Below are 19,800 nucleotides of genomic sequence, written 5' to 3' on the forward strand. Positions count from 1 at the left end.
TTAGTGGGCTAGGAGTGAGGGAGGGACTGATAGGCAGAGCATAGGGGATTTTTAGGGCAGTGAAACTATTCTGTATGATACTGTAATGGTGGGTACATTATACATTTGTCAAAATCCATGGAATGGACGGCACCGAAAATGAACCCAGATGTAAACTGAGGGCTTTAAGTGATGATGTGTCAGTGTATGTTCATCAGTTGTTACCAGTGTTACCGCTGTGGTGCAGGATGTTGATAAGGAAGGAGGCTGTGCTCCCCTGGGGCAGGGAGTATATGAGAACTTGCCGTACTTCCTGCTCAATTTTGCTATGAACCTGTAAAAGTGCTTTTAAAAATAAAGCCTCTTTTTTTTTTTTTTTTTTTTTTTTTTTTGTGGTACGCGGGCCTCTCACTGTTGTGGCCTCTGCCGTTGTGGAGCACAGGCTCCGGACACGCAGGCTCAGCGGCCATGGCTCACGGGCCCAGCCGCTCCACGGCATGTGGGATCTTCCCGGACTGGGCCACGAACCCGTGTCCCCTGCATCGGCAGGTGGACTCTCAACCACTGCGCCACCAGGGAAGCCCTAAAGCCTCTTTTTTTAAAACAGAACTGAAGATTCACATCTCAGTTGTTCACCTATTTTGTACTTTTAACACTTAAATAATTTTCTGTTACAAATGAACTTATTTACAGAACAGAAACAGACTCACAGACTTAGAGAACAAACTTACGGTTACAAAGGGGGAAGGATGGGGGGAAGGGATAGTTAGGGAGTTTGGGATTGGCATGTACACACTGCTATATTTAAAATGGATAACCAACAAGGACCTACTGTATAGCACAGGGAACACTGCTCAATGTTATGTGGTAGCCTGGATGGGAGGGGAGTTTGGAGGAGAATGGATACATGTATATGTATGGCTGAGTCCCTTTGCTGTGTACCTGAAACTATCACAACATTGTTAATTGGCTATACTCTAATATAAAAATTTTTTAAACACACAAAGAACTAAAAAAAAAAATTTCTTTTCTTTCTCTCCTAGATCTGAAAGGTTGTTCAAGGGTGTTAGAAATCTAAGGAGTTTGTGCCTTTTGTAATGTAAAAGAGAAATTGTGGATAAAAGAAAGAGAAGAAAACCAAGGTGAAATGTTTTGAAATTCCAATTTAGGGCTTCCCTGGTGGCGCAGTGATTGAGCGTCCGCCTGCCAATGCAGGGGACACAGGTTCGTGCCCCGGTCTGGGAAGATCCCACATGCCGCGGAGCGGCTGGGCCTGTGAGCCATGGCCGCTGAGCCTGTGCGTCCGGAGCCTGTGCAACGGGAGAGGCCCCAGCAGTGAGAGGCCCGCGTACCACAAAAAAAAAAAAAAAAAAAAAAAAAAGAAATTCCAATTTATTTTCAGTTAACTAGAATCTTAAAACATTCAAAAAACTTTGAACAAATAAAATAGTTCCTAAAACACACCATACACACACACACACACACACACACACACACACACACACACAGAAGACCGTGTATTTGATTTGTTACTGGGCATTTTGACAATCATTGTAGCATTTGACACTAGGGACAGTCATTCAGCAAAATTATTAAGTGACTTATCTCTGCCTTAAGACAGGCAGCAAGTGACAAGGTATTCGTTGTCCTTCTCTCATTGAGCGGATAATCTAGAAGACATTGAACAGTCTAGTTTGCATCACTTAAGAAAGACCTTCTCCGGCCTTTCAGTCTCTTTTGTTACTCTTCCTCATAGAACTTTATTTTCTTCTTTCAAATGGCAGTCATTATAATTATTTCAAATTACAGTTCGTATAGGTTATTTGTGCACTCATTCTGTTAAATTTCTCTCCCTGAGCTAGATTGTAAGGAAGGAAGCATATCAGCTTTCCATGTGCACAGTTAGCATTTTTTTTTTTTTTCACAGTTAGCATTTGATGAAGACTTTTTAAGTAAGTGAATGAATGAATAAGTGATGACTGCCTTTGTGTTTTGTTAAGTGCAGGTTGCTACCAAGTAAGCAGATTCGGTCTACTGTGAGGTTACAGGCCTGAAAATGAGTAGGAAGTGGTGTGGTGGTCAATATTCAGGTCTCCTCAGAGGGCAAGTAGGATGTATATAGAAAATTTGCCTTTAATTTGGGAATTTGGAAGTTACTCAAGACCTCAATAATAGAGTGAAGGAATGCTATTCAGATTATAGAGTCGATCCTGAAATGGGTCAGCCAGAAGATAGAGTGAGCAGCTTTTCCCAGAATAGTAGATCCCGAACACTTACTTGTTTGTTTGTTTGTAGGAGACTAAGATAAAATAAACTATAAAAAGAGGAAAGTACTATGTTTTTAAAATATTTTCACTACTACAGAAAAAACAGAAGTGCATGAACACTTCACTGCATGAGTCCTGTGGTGTAGAGGCTGCTGGGAGGACCTGGTTGGTTGTCTCTGGGAGTTGCTGCCACTCTCATCTTTGTGATTGAAATGCTGAATGAATGCAAAAGGATGAAAAGGGTGTTTTGGATTGGTCAGCACCTTTCACCCAAATCATCAGTCCTCTAATTCCCCAAGAAATGAGAGCACTGAAAAATCATGGCAGACTGTGTTCTCAGAGCACCAGAAACCCTAGCTGCCTCTTTTCCAAGTACTCGTATGAAGTATTTCTTAATTTCTGTGAATTTTGTCCCTTAAATTTTTTTTCTTTTAACTTTCAGGTGTTGGTAAATCATGCTTATTGCTACAGTTTACAGACAAGAGGTTTCAGCCAGTACATGATCTTACTATTGGTAAGTTTTATAAAGAGATGAGAAGCATTTAGAAGTTTTGGGTAGTGGGAATGGAATGTGCTAGAGGGCTCATTCCATCAGTGATGAGTCAGAAATCAGTGAAACTAGATTTGTTGCTGTACAGAGTTTAGTCTCCATCACTTTAAAAAAATACAAGTAAGTATAGTAAAAATAATATTCCCCAACTCTGTAAAAGTGGTTGGAATGCAGCAAGACATTAATACTTGATTATGATTGTATTTAATGATAAAACAGTTGATTGAGAGACAGTATACCATAGGGAGGGGTTAAGAGCAGACTCTGAACCAGTCTGTCAGAGTTCACATCAGGGCTCTGCTGCTAACTAGCTGGGCAAGCCACTTTCCCACTCCATGCCTCAGTTTCTTTATCTGTAAAATGAGAGAAGCAGTGGTAACCATCTCACAAAATTATTCTCAACAGTAAATGAGTTAATAAATATGATGCATTGAAACAGGGCCTGGCAGCATGTTAAGTGCTTTAGGCTTACCTATAATTATTCATTGAGAAAAACTACCATCAAGCATTTTTTAGTTTCCTCAATTGTGAAGAATAAATGAGACAGTTACTGGTAAGGAATGGTCAACAAATATTAGCTGTTATTACTATTAGCTACACTAGTTTTTATTATTAGTGATATTATTCATTAATATGTGAAAGTGTAAAATTAAGTGAAAAACTAAAAACTTTAAGCATACTGTTTCAGGGTTCTTATCTGTTTTAAAAAAATTATATTTATACCCTGAAAGCTAAAGAATCTAGATTATTCTTCTATGGCTGTAGTCCAGTAACAATTAGAGATTAGTCAACCATGAAGAAACAAGGTAACTGGAAATCTAGTTAAACTTTACAATTGATAGCTTAATGTATCTTTTGAGCCAGTGACTGCTTATGTTCTATAGATATGATTAACTCACTATTCATAACAAGGTGATTCTCATGTCCTGTGTACTTTTAAAATACCAAATCGAAGATAGAGTTTACGAATCAAATTATTAGATCAGTTAATAGTATTCAACCAAGCCACATGTACTTTGTAGATATATTAAAATCTTTCCTTACTGGCTGCTATCGATAAGAACATGTGGTTCTATTTTCATTTTGATAGTTTTAATTATATCCAGTAATGATGGGTAAAACAGGTACTGCTCTTTCATGCTGATCGTCATGGTGCAGTTTAACTTTGGTGAGCTCATCCTTGTGTAGGATCTGCTCTTTGCTCCGTAGGTCTGAACCTTGAGGCCATCTCTTAGGCATGATTTGGTCCCGAGACAACTAGCCAGTTGTTTTTCGTATAGGGTACTAGACAAAAGTGTCTTCCTTTTCGTTGAAGCTTTCGTGTAAATTTCTAGTTGTTAGGGCACACCTGATTGGGCGGATGGGCCTGAGCCTCACTGCTGTTAGAAATCGGCATAGGCTCTACTTGTGGGAGCCTATGTAACGGGGAATACACCAGAGGGAGTTTTTAGAAAACTGTAACCCATGTCACTGTACCAGCTGGCTTCCCTCTGGGTTCGCTGATGCGAGGCACTGGGAGTTAGGAGGCTAAAAGCAAAGTGAAGCTGAGGGCCTTCTCCCCTCTCTGCTGAGACTGTGTGCCCTCCGTGGCTTCAGCCACAGCCCCTGCCTGACAGGCCCACTGATGGTCTGGCTCCTGGGCTCTGGGAACCCTGGTATCTCTCTTTGCCCCCTGGCCTAGGGACAGCAGCAGCTTCCGGCTGTTCCTAATCTCTGGGTTGCTTTACCCTCTGCTCCTTGGGCTTCTCAGCCCTTCCTTTAATGTAACCAGTTCCCTACTTTAAATCCCCTCTGTTTTAAATACCTACGTATGGTTTCTGTTTTTCTGGTTGGACCCTGACTACTATACCTTGTGACACCCATCACAAGAATTTATCTTTCTGACATAAAAACAATTTAGAGGTAATTAGCACGTGTTTTTAAAGGAATGTTGGAGTGATTGTTAAAATAGGCATAAGGCAGTATTTGATTCTGCTGTGTACTTGCCTTTGCTTGATGAGTAGAGGAGGGTATAATATAAAATAATAATGACAGTGGACCCATACCAAATATTTACTGTGTGCCAGGCACTTATTTTGTATGTAGTAACTTTTTTTTTGATTGAAGTATAGTTAATTTACAGTGTTATGTTAGTTTCAAGTGTACAGCAAAGTTATTCAGTTATACATACATATATATGTTCTTTTTCAGATTCTTTTCCGTTATAGGTTATTACAAGATACTGAGTATAGTTTCATGTGGTATATAGTCGGTTCCTGTTGTTTACCTATTTTATATACAGTAGTGTGTTTACGTTAATCTCAAACTCCTAATTTATGTGCCTCCCCCCCCCACCCCGCTCCCTCACCGCTATCCCCTTTGGTAACCAGAAGTTTGTTTTCTATGTCCTTGAGTCTATTTCTATTTAAATAAGTTCATTGGTATCATTTTTTAGATTGCACGTATGTAATAACTCTTCTAATCTTGAAAAAAAATTTATGAGATGGATATCATTAATACCATTTACAAATAAGAGAAACTAAAACACAGAAGAGATTTAATAACTTAGCTTGCTCAGGGTCACACAATTAGTAGGTATCGATTATTGAATGTTCAGTAAATGGATACTGTGCAAGGATGCAAGTACTTACTCTACAAGGATGGTAATGATCTAGAGGTAATTTAGAAAGTGTGTATTTACCTTCAGAGTATTTTGTCCTGGAAGGTTGAAAGTGACTAACATCTAAGAAGAAAATAAGCATCACTCCCTGACTGTGTCAGGTAAATGAGGCCCGGCCTTTGGTTCCACAGGTAATTTCTCTGGCAGCCAAATTGGCTGTTAATTGAAAATGTATCTGAGAAGAGAGCCTCAAGGGCATAGGGGATGATGGTTTATCCCATTAAAAAAAAAAAGAAAAAAGAAAAAGATAAGGAAAACTTTCTAAATGAGATTCTCAAGCATATATATACTTAAGGAAAAAGTTTAATAAAATTTTTCTATCCAGAAGAGAAGTATGAGGTTTTTGGGTTTTTTGTTTGTTTCTGTGAGTTCTAGGACACTTCAGGTTTCAGTATTTTCTTTTGCCACATAGAATACAAAGGTAAAACCTGCATTGAACCCAGTTATGAGAAGGTAAATGGGAAAGAGTTAATGTTTTTGAGGCTGAAATTGAATTCTTTGTTTCTGTTTCACTTGATAGGAAAACAGAAATCATAGTTTTTCAGTAATCAACAGTGCTTGTCAATTTTTTCTTTGGAGATGTATACCATTCTTTATCTTCTTATCATTCTTTATCTCATTCCTGGATAATATAGTAGCCTTTTAACTAGTTTCTTGACTTCTTGTTTTTTTATTCTCTGTCCTGACCTTATTAATAAGTGAACTTAAAATAGCAATCTTATTATATTTACCTGCTTTAGAACCAATCCTGATTTTCTTGTAACATGTCTTTAAAATTGGATGTGTTTTTAGGGGCAAAATCTTTGTTGAAGGACTTTTTAAGCTTCAGTAATCTCCTGTGTATTTACTTTGATTAAAGTGATAAATATACCAAAACTCAATTACGGCTTAAGTTAAGGAAAGGGAATATATGGAGTTTTATAAAGAACCCCCAGGAGGGTGGGGACATGGACTTGGGAACGGGCAGGAATGACGCATCTTAAGAGGCCAGGAAGCAGAGACCATAAAAGCCATCTTACAGCAGATGATGGAATGGTTGCCAGTCAATTTTAGTATCTTTATCCCTCAAAGAAAATGTGGCACATACACACAATGGAATACTACTCAGCCATAAAAAGAAACGAAATTGAGTTATCTGTAGTGAGGTGGATGGACCGAGAGTCTGTCATACAGAGTGAAGTAAGTCAGAAAGAGAAAAACAAATACCAGATGCTAACGCACATATATGGAATCTAAGGAGAAAAAAAAAGTCATGAAGAACCTAGGGGTAAGACGGGAATAAAGACACAGACCTACTAGAGAATGGACTTGAGGATATGGGGAGGGGAAAGGGTAAGCTGTGACAGAGTGAGAGAGTGGCATGGACATATATACACTACCAAATGTAAGGTAGATAGCTAGTAGGAAGCAGCCGCATAGCACAGGGAGATCAGCCCAGTGCTTTGTGACCACCTAGAGGGGTGGGGTAGGGAAGGTGGGAGGGAGGGAGACTTGAGAGGGAAGAGATATGGGAACATATGTATATGTATAACTGATTCACTTTGTTATAAAGCAGAAACTAACACACCATTGTAAAGCAATTATACTCCAATAAAGATGTTAAAAAAGAAAAATTTTAGTATCTTTATCCCTCTGCCCAGGATGTCATTTCCAGAGAAGGAGCATCTGCTTGCCTTTACCTGCCCACCCTCGGTGTCAGTCAAGGGTCTGTTTCTAATTTGCAGTTGTTTTTCATCAAATTTGACATTAAGCATTGGATTTAAGAAATCTTGAATCCCATTGAGCCATGCAGATGTTTTTGGATTGTGGTTAAAAACCCATCCATGACAGTGGAAGGAAAAATAGGATTTCTCTCTGTGGTTATAAACAATAGATTCATGAGGGTTTCCCTGGTGGCGCAGTGGTTGAGAGTCCGCCTGCCGATGCAGGGGACACGGGTTCGTGCCCCGGTCCGGGAAGATCCCACATGCCGCGGAGCGGCTGGGCCCGTGAGCCATGGCCGCTGAGCCTGCGCGTCCGGAGCCTGTGCTCCACAATGGGAGAGGCCCCAACAATGAGAGGCCCGTGTACCGCAAAACAACAACAACAACAAAAAAAAAAATAGATTCATGAAAAGGCCTCCATTTTGTCAACTATCTTGCTGATGTGTAGAACTTTCTACTTTAGAACATTCCTTTTAAATACTGGATATTTCAAAGAACATTTGTCCCATACTTAGTCACTGGTTTCTTTCCTCAGCTACTCGTTTTCGTGTCGCTAACGGTAAGCTGGTGGATGGTTGTTTGGGGTGCCCCCCACCCTGTGGCACACAGTATGTATGAATAAATGCATGTAGATAGATAAATATGTAAACACTGTAATGGTTGTTTTTTTGTTTTTGCGGTACGCGGGCCTCTCACTGTTGTGGCCTCTCCCGTTGCGGAGCACAGGCTCCAGACGCGCAGGCTCTGCGGCCATGGCTCACGGGCCCAGCCGCTCCGCGGCATGTGGGATCTTCCCAGACAGGGGCACGAACCCGTGTCCCCTGCATCGGCAGGTGGACTCTCAACCACTGCACCACCAGGGAAGTCCCACTGTAATGGTTTCATATGACATAGTTTTATAGTTTTGCATTTTTCATTCTAGTACATCATGACTCCTAGGTCCCTTTTCTTTGGCTTTCCTGTATTTCTGAGTCTGAAAAACATACCGTTCTTTGTATTGACTATGCCCCTAGGATGGAATAAGTAATAAAATATAGAGTGGAAACTCCATCAAGTTACATATTCTGGGAGGCTAAGTTACCTTTGTACTCACTCTCCTAGTCACAGTTGGGGGTATTATAGGAGATGCTGAAATGGAATTCTGGCACTGGGCAGTATGCCCTTTCCTGGGCAACTAACTAAAAGCTGTTTTTCTGCCTGGATGACATCTGGTTTCTGGGGACCATATGTGTCTTCCCTTCACCCTGACTCTGATGTAAATACTGATAGAACACACTCCAAGCAGTAATGATATGGTATAATGTGAGTGATAGACTTCTTGCAGAGTCGCCTTCACAGTTGTTTGCTATTCTGAAATTACCCCCTCTTTTTCTCCTCCTCCTATTTTGATGATTAAATGAGTACTTTCAAAAGAGCTGATATATGCAGGGAAAAAAGCCAGAGTAGTAAACTGATAAGTGTAAAGTTTGTATTCCCTTTGACCTGCAATCCTGTTTCCTGTAATTTGCCAGAAATCATAATCATAAGTTGAAAAGTTCATTTCAGCATCAACTACTTAGCGAAAATTTGAGGACAACCAAAATTTGTAGCAATAGAGTAACCAACTTAATAAAATGCGTGTATATAGAGAGATAACACACACACACAGGAATATTATGCAGCCATCAAAAACAATAGTATAGTTTTATATATTTTTTGATTTGTAAAGATACTTTGTGGTATGGAATAATGTTGATGGCACAGTGACTGGAAAGCAAATTGCAGGACAGCATTTATGTGTTCCCATTTATATAAAATTGTATACTTCCGTGTGTATTTTATTCATGGAGCAATGTCTGAAAATATGTTTAAACAATGGTCATCTCTAGTGGGTGGATTTGGAGATTTCTTTCCTAGTTGATAACCCATGCTGGGAACCAAGACGATGATGTTGAAATTCATCTGTCTGTTTTAGTGAATTTTATACCACACTAATAGTTTTTAAGAAATTTTAATATTTGTGATTAATAATTATGGTTCTTGAATCTCATTTCTAGATTTTTTAAATATTACAGAGCCTGCAAAACATGAAGACCACAGTTGGTTTCTTGACTACACTAGACTCAGATATCTTAGTGTTTTAATTATATCCTTAGCCTCTGCCTTAGCTTATACATTTTCTAAGGATAGGAGCTATATTTGTTAATCTGTATGTATATCACTTGGCATAACATGTGCTAGAAATAGACAGCCTTTTTAAAAAAATCCTTAAATGTGAAATATATTCCCACTAGTTTGTATAACAAAACATTTTCTGTCCTATTCAGGTGTAGAGTTCGGTGCTCGAATGATAACCATTGATGGGAAACAGATAAAACTTCAGATTTGGGATACAGTAAGTATAGCAAAAATACACTGTATGACCTCAGTAAAGTTGTTTTATAAAATTACATTATACATTTGTTCTATTTTAATGTTATTTTATGCCTGTTATGGTTTGTTAGACACCAACACCCCTGCAGCCATGGTGGAAAATGTGGTACCAGAAAAGATTCGTTTTTATTATGCAGTGTTTTCAAACAGTGGTACCCGAGGTGTCAGGTTTTGGTGAACATATTTGAGCGAATGCTCAGTCTATGGGATCTAAACAGAAATGCTCTAGAAACTATGTTTTTAAGAAAAACAAGCAGTATGTCTAACATACACATAAGAAGTAAAATACATGAATGTCAATACGATAGAGTCACTTGATCTGACAGTTTATTCATTTATTTTAAAAGTATGATTTAGTTCCAGCCACTTGAAGCTACCTTGCTCCAGTTCCTGATTCTGTCATTTATATCATTGAGTGCCTATTACATATCTTGTTATGTAGTGTTTTAATGGTTCTCATCTGAACCACAGAAAATGATTTGAGTGACTGTTTTCTTTGTTTTCCTATATTATGCATAAAAGAGAAGTTACTTTATTATATACAATGGATGCTTCAAGGTAGAGGTTCCCAAACTTTTTTGTCTCAGAATCCCTTTATACTTTAAAAAATTTGCGAAGACCTCAAAGAGGCTTTGCTTATGTGGCTTATAGCTATCAATGTTTACCATATTAGAAATTAAAACTGAGAAGCTTATTAAATAGTTAATGATTAATTCATTGTACAATAACCATAATAAACTCATTGTATGTTAGGATAAACGATGCAATTTTTATGGAAATTAACTGTTTTTCCAAAACAAAAAAACTATATTTTTTCCAGTGTGAAGAGTGCCATTCTGTTGCCTTTTGAAAAATCTCTTTACTGTCTGCATCGTAGAAGACAGCTGGATTCTCATATCTGCCCCTGTATTGAGTCTTATGTGTTGTTTTGTTGAAGTATATGAAGAAAATAAAACCTCACACAAATAGGTAGTTGGGAAGTGGAGGATCTCATGGACCCTTAAGGACTCAGGGACTCCCCAGGGTCAGGGATCACAATTTGAGTACCACTACCTTAGGGCAGTTAGGACTTTATTCTTCACAGAACCCCAGTTGAGAAAAACCAAAAGGTCTCCTACAAAGAGCATCTCTCTAAACTAGTAAATGAAATATAAAATATGGGGAATTTTATCATCATATACCCCGGTCTTTTTTTTTTTATTTCCCCTAATCATGCAGTCGTAGTGTCTCACCTGTCACCTCTAATAGACATTATTGAAGGAAGGACCTTGAAGAATATTCAGTCTCACAGACTGGATTCTCAAGAAGACCAAGCAAGTTTCTGAAGGCTGATCCTTCCCATGCATCACACAATCATCCTTGAAATGGAAAACCCAAAATCTCTATCTTGCTCTGTCCCAGAGTTATACATTGGACTCTGTTTTTATGCTTTCTTGTTTCCTCTTTTTGCAGTAAAGATTTATGCTTTTACCATTTCTTAGTGTTTTCCCCTCCCAGCCAGTAGCATCTCATAACTTTCTGGATTTATATTCTTTGAGGCGACATGACTTCAAAACTGCATTTCCATGCAAGACAAAAAGTAAAATTTGCACAGTCCCTTCTTTCCTGAAGATTTAAAATTAATGATCTCTAACCAAAAGGAAGTATTTTCTACTTCTGTATTAAAAGTTTCACTTCTTTTTCAGAAGGATTGTTTTAACATAAACCAACTCGCTTCCTTAGCTAACAAACTTGTGCAGCACACATCCTGCAGTGCAGTGTGAACCAGACTGCTTGCTATTCTTTAATAAATATGTTTTTCATACCTTGTACTTTGCATAAATACCTGCTTTGCTTGAAGTACTTTTTCCCCCTTTTCTGTTTAAGACTAGCTCAGGTATCAATACTTGTGGAGCCTTTCTGACCCCCATGGGATAGCTGGTTGTCCCCTTAAGGTTTTATGCATATTTCTGTTATAGCTCTTACCCCGTTGTTATCAGAGTTTTTTTGTTCCCATATTTACCCTCCTCAGAATAAGCATCATGAGGGAAAGAACCATCTATATCTTATTCAACTTTGTGCCTTGTTTGTATTCTTAATTCATACTGGTTGATGCAATGTTTGGTAAATTTTACTGAATGAATGAGTGAAGTATCTATCTCATTCTGTCTAAGCAACTTTAGGATCATTGGAAGTGCTGAAAAGATACCATCTACTAAAGTACATGGTTTCAAAAGGAAAGATTAATATAGTAATAAAAATTGTATGATATTTTAGGCACAAACCACCTCATTGTAGTTCATTTTGTTTATTCAGTTGTTCTTCTCTCCCTAAGGTATTCTGTTAAATAATCCCTCCCCTCTTTTCAAAACTTGAACAAATCATTCATTCTCCAGTTGTTTTCTAGAATAACTAGTCATGCCTTCTTTTGATAAGTACCTTTTTTCCCCTTAGTTTATGAGTTAATTGTTTTACCTGCAGTGATCTTTCAAAAGAAATCTATAATAATTACTTATGCTGGACAGTATGAAAGGGGAATAGAACAAAAACAACCCTCTTGTTCACACTTACTCTGAAGGGCACGGGGTGGTCTTCTTTCCCCTTTGTCTAACACGAAGAGACTGGCATCTTTGAAAACATTGTGACCACCCCCCGCAGAAAGAATTCCAGGGCTTCCAAATGGAGGGTGCTAGGAACCATGGCCAGATTTTAAGGACTGTTCAAAAAACTCTGTTAACTTATGAAAGTTTCTTGAGTTTCTGCCCTACAGACAGGTTTTCCTCTTATCATTGGTTTTCTTCTTTCATAGCTAACTTCCGAAACTCTTTAATAGATGTTATCTGACACACATGAAGGTTGCTCCCACACTTAGTTTATATCTGGTGAAACACAGTTTCCCATATCGTTAACGTTTTGCAGCGTGTCTATACATTTGTATAGCACGCTGTGTTTTTAGTAGCAAGGGTCATGGCTGTTCCTGGCCCAGGATATTTACAAACCCATCCCAGAGTCCTTCAGGGAATAATTTGCCAAATATTATGGTTTGTTTCATCAGCCTTAAGAAACTGAATTTTTGTTCCCAATGACTGAGTCTCAGTATCTTAGGATGTTTGTCATCCGTTGTATATCTGTTTCCATTCACAATAAAAATAAAAATAAATATAAGGGGTTTTCCTTGCAAAATTTCCACATCCAGCATCTTTGCTTTCTTTCAAAAATAGTAAGTACAGCTGCCAACAGATACTCCTCGAAGGCCTTGCCAGAAGCAGTGATAATAGTTATCAGTGTATCCTTTAAAGCACGTTCCGCTGCCCCTGTTGTAACCTTTTTTCTTTTACGGGAAGTCAAATGTTTGATATTCCTGGTATCTGTCAAGGTAAGTCAAAGGAGAAACATGCCTTGTACCCAATTCCATTCTCACTCTCAGACCCTCATCCAGTTTTTACCCACCTTTTTCTATTCTTGCTTGTCTTTTGCTTTTTGTTACTTTTTCAGTTGCCTTCCCAGCATATCCAAATTTTTTTCTCCCCCCAAAATTTGTAGTATGGATGTTTTAAGTCCATGTGTCTGTTCAGCTTCCCTGAAAATATTCTTACATTAGACTGACAAATATTTTTCCCATCAAATAAAAGTTAGTGAAACTATGTAGAAAATCATGTGAAACCTATATGCTGAAAGTACCTTTTCAGCAAATCACAGGCATTTTTTGGTCCTTTGTAAAATGTGTCAGTTCATATCCACCTTCTTACCCCCAAAATTAGAATTTTTGTTGTCTCAATGGAGCAGTGAGGATGGGTGACCAGAGTTCAGGGGCGCTAGAGAAAGAGCCTGGAGCCAAGCCCCGGGGAGCAGTCCTGCCTCTGCCAGTCCTTGCTCCCAGCCCCCCAGCCCCCCAGCCCCAGGAGTTGAGAGGCCTTTGGAGGTCCAGCTGTTTCACCTCCTTTGGCAGCTGTTTATCAACATTTTCTTGAACAAGCACAGGGACAGGAAACTATCTTAGACAGGTCATTCTACATTAATGTCTACCTCCCACCTGTGGTCTCCAGTTTCTCTTATATGGCAGTGTTAGAAGAATCTGAAGTCAGCAATTGCATCCTGAGTCTTTTTTCAAAGTAACTTTTCTTAAATTTGTTAAAGCATTCAACATCTCTTCTTCCTGGATAGTCACAACCTTTATTTCTCTTACCAGAATCTACGTTAATTTCTGTATGAAACTCCCTTAAAAGACCTAGAATTAAATAGTCCCAGTTGACTTTTTCTCCGTCCTTGCTGTGGTCACTGAGGCAGCCTAAAAATTACTGTGATTCTTACTAATCTTGCTGTCGTCCCAACCAGAAGTCTTGCTCTTGTGTGTAGATTTCAAAATCTTTTTCCTCGATGATAGCAGTTCCTTGATCACAGGTCTAGATTTTTAAGTTGAGTCTGTTTAGTAAACTACCTGAGATTCCATGCTTGAGCACTGGACAACTTATTTGGCTACTTAGAAATCCTTTTTTTCTTTTTGGCTCTTGGCTGTGTTCTGTGTAGCTGGAGTTGTTAGATAAATGACTAACAATGAAAGTAAGAGGTATTACTGTAATATTGATTCTCACAAATCTTAATTTTCTGACTTCATTGGCTGTTTGGGATCAATCAAGATAACATATTTTAGTGTCCACTATAAATATACTTCAGTGTTCTGAGTTAGGCTCTCCCTCAAGGAGAACTAAGGAGGAAAAAAAATAAGCATTTGAGCAGTGTGTTCATTTTATCTAATCAATAGTATTAGAACCAAATGATCACATGAAATTGCTTTTGGATTTGTGAGGAGAAAAGGGTAAGTAAGTATAGGCTGTGGTAGGCAAGCTTCCTAGCTTTGTGAGAAGATTAGGGGGCTTGAACTGGTCCTCAAAGGGAATAGAAATTGGATAAATAGATAGAGGAGAAAGATTTTCAGGCAAAGACTTAAACAGAGGCACAAAAGCAGGAATATTCAGAATATGGGCAGAATACCAGTAGGAAAAAAAATGACTGTATGAACAAGACTTTTATTGAATAATAATATAAAATTCTAGAGAAACAAATAGAGATCAGATTCCCAAGAGCTTAGGACTTACATTCAGGATAGAGATTTTTTTTAACAGTAGCTTGGTATGTGTGAAGTTGTATATTATGGAGATAACAGAAGAGGAGGAGTTAAGTTGCCAGACTGGTTACTACAAAAATTGTTTCAAAGAAAGACTTAGGCACACGGAGAAGCCAATTTGGGGGAATCTTTATCTGGCAATTGGAGGTCAATTTTAAAGGTATTGGGGCAAAGAATCAAGTTTATTTAATTTAACAATCCTCACATGGAAAATGGAGGGCTACAAGGCTTCTTTTTCACACGTGTTCTGTGACTCTAATTTTAGTAGTAAGTATCCTCAAAATGAACATGCCTGTTATCTCCCGAGGCGGACTTTTCGGTACTGCTTTTTTGCATATCTGGTATCTTGCTGATTTTTTTTTTTTCCCCAGAAATCACAGAGCTGTATTGTGAGTTGGCAGCTCATGGTCTACTCTGGCTGTCCCAACCAGGTTTTTCTGGTGCTGTTCATTTAGTTCCTGTCTCATGAAATGCATTTTCCTTTATACCCTTAGCTGCTGTTAGGAGTCCCTTTTTTTTTTTTTAAATCCTGGGCACAAATTTTATTTTATTTTATTTTGTTTATTTATTTTTTATAAATTTATTTATTTAGTTTTGGCTGCGTTGGGTCTTTGTTGCTGCACGCAGGCTTTCTCTAGTTGTGGCAAGCAGGGGCTACCTTTCGTCGTGGTGCACGGACTTCTCATTGCGGTGGCTTCTCTTGTTGGGAGCACGGGCTCTAGGCGTGTGGGCTTCAGTAGTTGTGGCACGCGGGCTCAGTAGTTGTGGCTCGTGGGCTCTAGAGCGCAGGCTCAGCAGTTGTGGCGCATGGGCTTAGTTGCTCCACGGCACATGGGATCTTCCCGGACCAGGGCTCGAACCCGTGTACCCTGCATTGGCAGGTGGATTCTTAACCACTGTGCTACCAGGGAAGTCCCAGGCATCCCTTTCTTTTGATACAAAGAATTCTATATCCTGTTCAGTTCCAAGTTCTAAAATTTCTTTAAGCCAGCATCTTATAGTGAAGAGGATCAAAAACATCTATATGCCCTAAGTTGACGTTCTTTTTCATTTAAAACAATATCAGTCGATCACAGTTTGAATAGGTTTATATTAAAATGCTTCTTAAAAACTAGATTACTTTGCTTTAATGTGATCAAGATAACCATTGGGTTAGCTTTCTGCAGTTAGTTGTTTAACAGTTTGTTTATAGCTGGAGAAGCTGTAATAAAACACGTTATCGGGCAAGACTTATGTTAAGGCTACCAGCACCACTGACAGAGACTAGGCCAGAGTGTGGGGTGTTGTCCCGACAAGCCAGGTCTCCAGATTTTGGAAACTGTTCTGAACACTGATCTTCGCTTATTACACAGTGATCCTAAATTTCAAGGTGCACAGTTACCTTCACAGCCCTCACTTGGAATGTTTCATTTTTTATTTGCTGGAGTTTTTGATTTTGTAATGATGGGCAAAATCCATCCAGATTCAGTGGATTCAGTATAAAGTGATGCATTATATACATTATTTCCATATTGCAACATGTTTGTTCTTTGTAAAACAGTTCAGGAGGAATGGGAATGGTATATAGATATGTGCTTTTCCTAAACTTTTTCCCTTTTACTATTTCTTATCTAGGCTGGAAACACTGAAGTTTTAGATCTTATAATTCTTCTATAAGATCTATAGCAGTGTACAGTTAACCCTTGAACAACATGGGTTAGGGTTGCCAACTCCCACACAGTCGAAAATCTGGGTCTAATTTATAGTTGGTCCTTCCTATCTGTGGTTCTTCCTATCCGCAGTCCTTCTGTGTCCGTGGATTCAACCAGCCTCAGGTTGTATAGTACTGTATTGTTTGCCATGGAAAAAAACTCCACATATAAGTGGACCCACACAGTTCAAAACGGTGTTGTTCCAGGGTCAACTGTATTCATTTTAACTCCTCCCACAAAAGGTCCCACCAAGATTGATCTAAAGAACTTTTACCATTGCTCATTGTTTAGGCTTGGGAGATACAAGAGCCTAAGCGTGATTTTCATTTTGAACTAATATTTATCTTTTTCTGTATTGTTTACCACATGATCCTTCCTTGGTATATATAATTCACACTGTTCTAGTCCTTAATTTTCCCATGCTAAGCAGTTAAAGAAGAAATTCCCATAATGCTTGAGTTTTGAACTTGGATTTGAAAGGATTTTTGGGGAAAGATGTGTCTCAATAAATTATATAAAAATGACTGTAATTAATTTCATGCTTCCAACTAGTATCATCTAGTGTTTTAACCTCAAACTCTGTGAAACAAGTTGGCTATTTTTACAGCCCTTTTATGTGATGGCTTTCTCAGTATCTAATTTATCATAAGACATTATTCTAAGTGCCAGAAATGCTTTCAGGTTACCAAAAGAAGATCTAATCTTTAGTTTCCACTTGGGAGAAGTTATTTTTACTGAATCTTAGTATGTCAGGACTTACTGATGTCCACTTAATTTAGGTGGGATGGAGTAATGACCATTTTGTGCATTTGACCGAGACCTTAGAATTCATTCTTTCACTCAGCAGGCTTTCTCTGCATACCTGATGTGTGCCAGACCCAGTGCTAGGCACCGGGGTTGGGGGACAGGAGTGTAGTGGGACGGCAACAAGAATTACAGCATTGAGTATCAGTGTTAGCACAGGGCAGAACCTGACTGTCTATGTGCATTCTGAGGGTGGGAAGGGCTTAATATTTATACTTGGAGATCAGAACTCAGAATATGGAAACATGAGTATTTTTCAAGGACTTAGTAGATTTTGAATACAAAAATTGTGAACACTGGCTTTGTTTACTTAATTTACATACTTATTTTTTCTCAAAGGTAGAAATTAAGTGATTAAAAATGAAAAAATGTTTTTGATAAGAACTGTCTCAATTTTAAACTCAGAGGCAAAAGGCATATCCCACACCAGCCTTTCTTAAAAAGCAGAACATTAGTGCCACTGGTAGAAGGGAAAGTAACCAATTTTGCATAATCTCTGAAGTCTGTTTTCACAAGTGGATATAAAGATGACTTTTTGTCCTGTTGCCTTTTGACAAGCATTTTATATCAAATAACAGAGAAAATTGATAAGTGTAGAGAAAAAAATTTCATAAATTCAGAGCCATTTTCTGTTTTTCATAATAAAATGATTGCTCAAAGAATTCCATCTGATGACTGTTGAAAGCTCACTGCAGTTTATGATATAACTGATAAAATCTGCATCCTTGGCCTTCCAACAACCTTTACACCAGCAGATGGTGGGCGTAAAGATGTCATTCATCATTTATTTACAATGGACTTTATTTATTCTAGTGTCAACAGCTGCCCCAGGGAGTGGGTTATTGAATTCAAATGTGAGGCTCTGGGTTATTTGCTTCCTTTCAAATTTGTCTTCAGAGCTTAGTTGCTAGGAGTCCATTCTGTGCTCTAATAATGATTCATGTATTGTGAAGCCATTCAGTAAATTGGGTTGTCAGGGATTGCCAAAAAAGGTTTAGAGGTCTTGTTTTGGGGGGTGGGGGGTTGTGGTTTGCATGTGCGTCTGGTCGACTTGAGCAGTAGTAGCGTAGTATTATGTGACTTCTTCCTAAGACTGGTGAAGTGAGGATTTCTTCTTTTCCTTTATGCACTCATTCCCTACCTGTCCATATTCTACATATGAATAATAAGAAAATGTAGAGGACAGTTTGTTGAAGGAAACTATCAACCTTTTCTTCTCTCCTCACAGGCAGGGCAAGAGTCCTTTCGTTCCATCACAAGGTCATATTACAGAGGTGCAGCAGGGGCTTTACTAGTGTATGATATTACAAGGTGAGAACGTGGAAATTTTTTGGTTCAGTGGTCAGTGCAGAGAATCTTTCTAAATAAATATGATTATCAGTAATAAAAGTATAGCTTTGCCTTTATGTCCTGGCTATCTGCCTTTAAAACTTATGTATCTTGAATTAACTTTAAATTTACTACAGAAATCTGTAACTAAGTTATTCTCTTATATGAATAAGCACCCCAAGTTGATCAATTTAGTAATGATATTTATACATTGGAACTTCCTAAAGTGAGGTTACATTTAATTTCTAAACTGAACTATAGTCAGTGAGCTCTTGACTCCAGATACTGTACTTAAAATCTGTTTCCTACTTGGACATGGCTAAAAATAATTATCTTTAATGGAATGTATACTGTTCATTGTACACCACTAGGGGAAATACTTTGAAAACAGTAATCAAATTATCATTTATGTTTAGAAGAGACACATTCAACCACTTGACAACCTGGTTAGAAGATGCCCGCCAGCATTCCAATTCCAACATGGTCATTATGCTTATTGGAAATAAAAGGTAAAAAGACTCTTTTAAAGCTTTTTTTACATAATGATGAAGACTGGATAGCTGTTATATGGTAACTGTTTATGTGGTAACTGTTAAAGTGCCTGTCTTGTACATTGTGCAAAATACAAGTTATTGATTTCTTAAATTATAAAAATTTTAAGATACTAAGATGTTTCTTTTGTTTTTTTAAATGCATATAAATAAGCTTTATTGGAAATTATTATTTGAAATAGTTCTTGTTGGAAGCTATACTTTAAAGAATACTCTTAAGTAGTTTTATCTGATTAGTAATTTAAAATAAAACTCACTGATATGTTTGGTGGTTAGGTCACTGTTCAGTATTATCAAAAATACTTGGCAGTGTAAATAAGGATCTGTGCAGAACTCAGAAAAATATTTTTTTCCCTTCTTCATGACTTAATATGTATTATATGACTTAATATAATACATAGATTAATCAGGTGTATTTCTACTTAAAGGCCTGAAACACCTTTAATATTGTTTAGTAGATATCACGTTAGTACTTTTAAGCTTACCTCTAAGACTTACATATTAGTGTCATGCTCGTGTTGTTTTTTCAATCTTATTTTACTTTATATATCTAGGGATCATTATTTGCAGTGAATGTCCTTGTGCTCTACATTTAAAATGATAGTACATGGGAAAACAGTTTCTTGACCATAGTTTCTATAAACTTTCAAGAGTGTAGGAAAGTTTTCACTAGTTTAGTAGAAAATTACAGTGGTAACAATTAAAACTAGTATTTTTATATTTATTTATTTATGGCTGCATTGGGTCTTCG

At 38.0% G+C, this 19,800-nt stretch overlaps 1 protein-coding gene across 7 annotated transcripts in view; it reads left to right on the top strand.

Moving 5' to 3' along the window:
• The window catches only part of RAB2A (RAB2A, member RAS oncogene family), a 78,260-nt gene that overhangs the window by 26,014 nt on the left and 32,446 nt on the right, over positions 1-19,800 (top strand). For 5 of the 7 annotated variants that reach the window (XM_032610213.1, XM_032610215.1, XM_032610217.1 and 2 more), the window contains exons 2-5: positions 2,689-2,760; positions 9,465-9,532; positions 18,398-18,480; positions 18,915-19,007. In XM_032610213.1, the coding sequence (XP_032466104.1) occupies positions 2,689-2,760; positions 9,465-9,532; positions 18,398-18,480; positions 18,915-19,007 (316 nt within the window). Of the gene's footprint in view, positions 1-1,022; positions 1,122-2,688; positions 2,761-9,464; positions 9,533-18,397; positions 18,481-18,914; positions 19,008-19,800 lie in introns of all 7 variants that reach the window. The other 2 variants (XM_032610218.1, XM_032610216.1) reach the window with 2 other exon arrangements.

This window comes from Phocoena sinus, chromosome 17 (genome assembly GCF_008692025.1).
Source record: "Phocoena sinus isolate mPhoSin1 chromosome 17, mPhoSin1.pri, whole genome shotgun sequence".
NCBI classification, from domain to species: Eukaryota; Metazoa; Chordata; class Mammalia; order Artiodactyla; family Phocoenidae; genus Phocoena; species Phocoena sinus.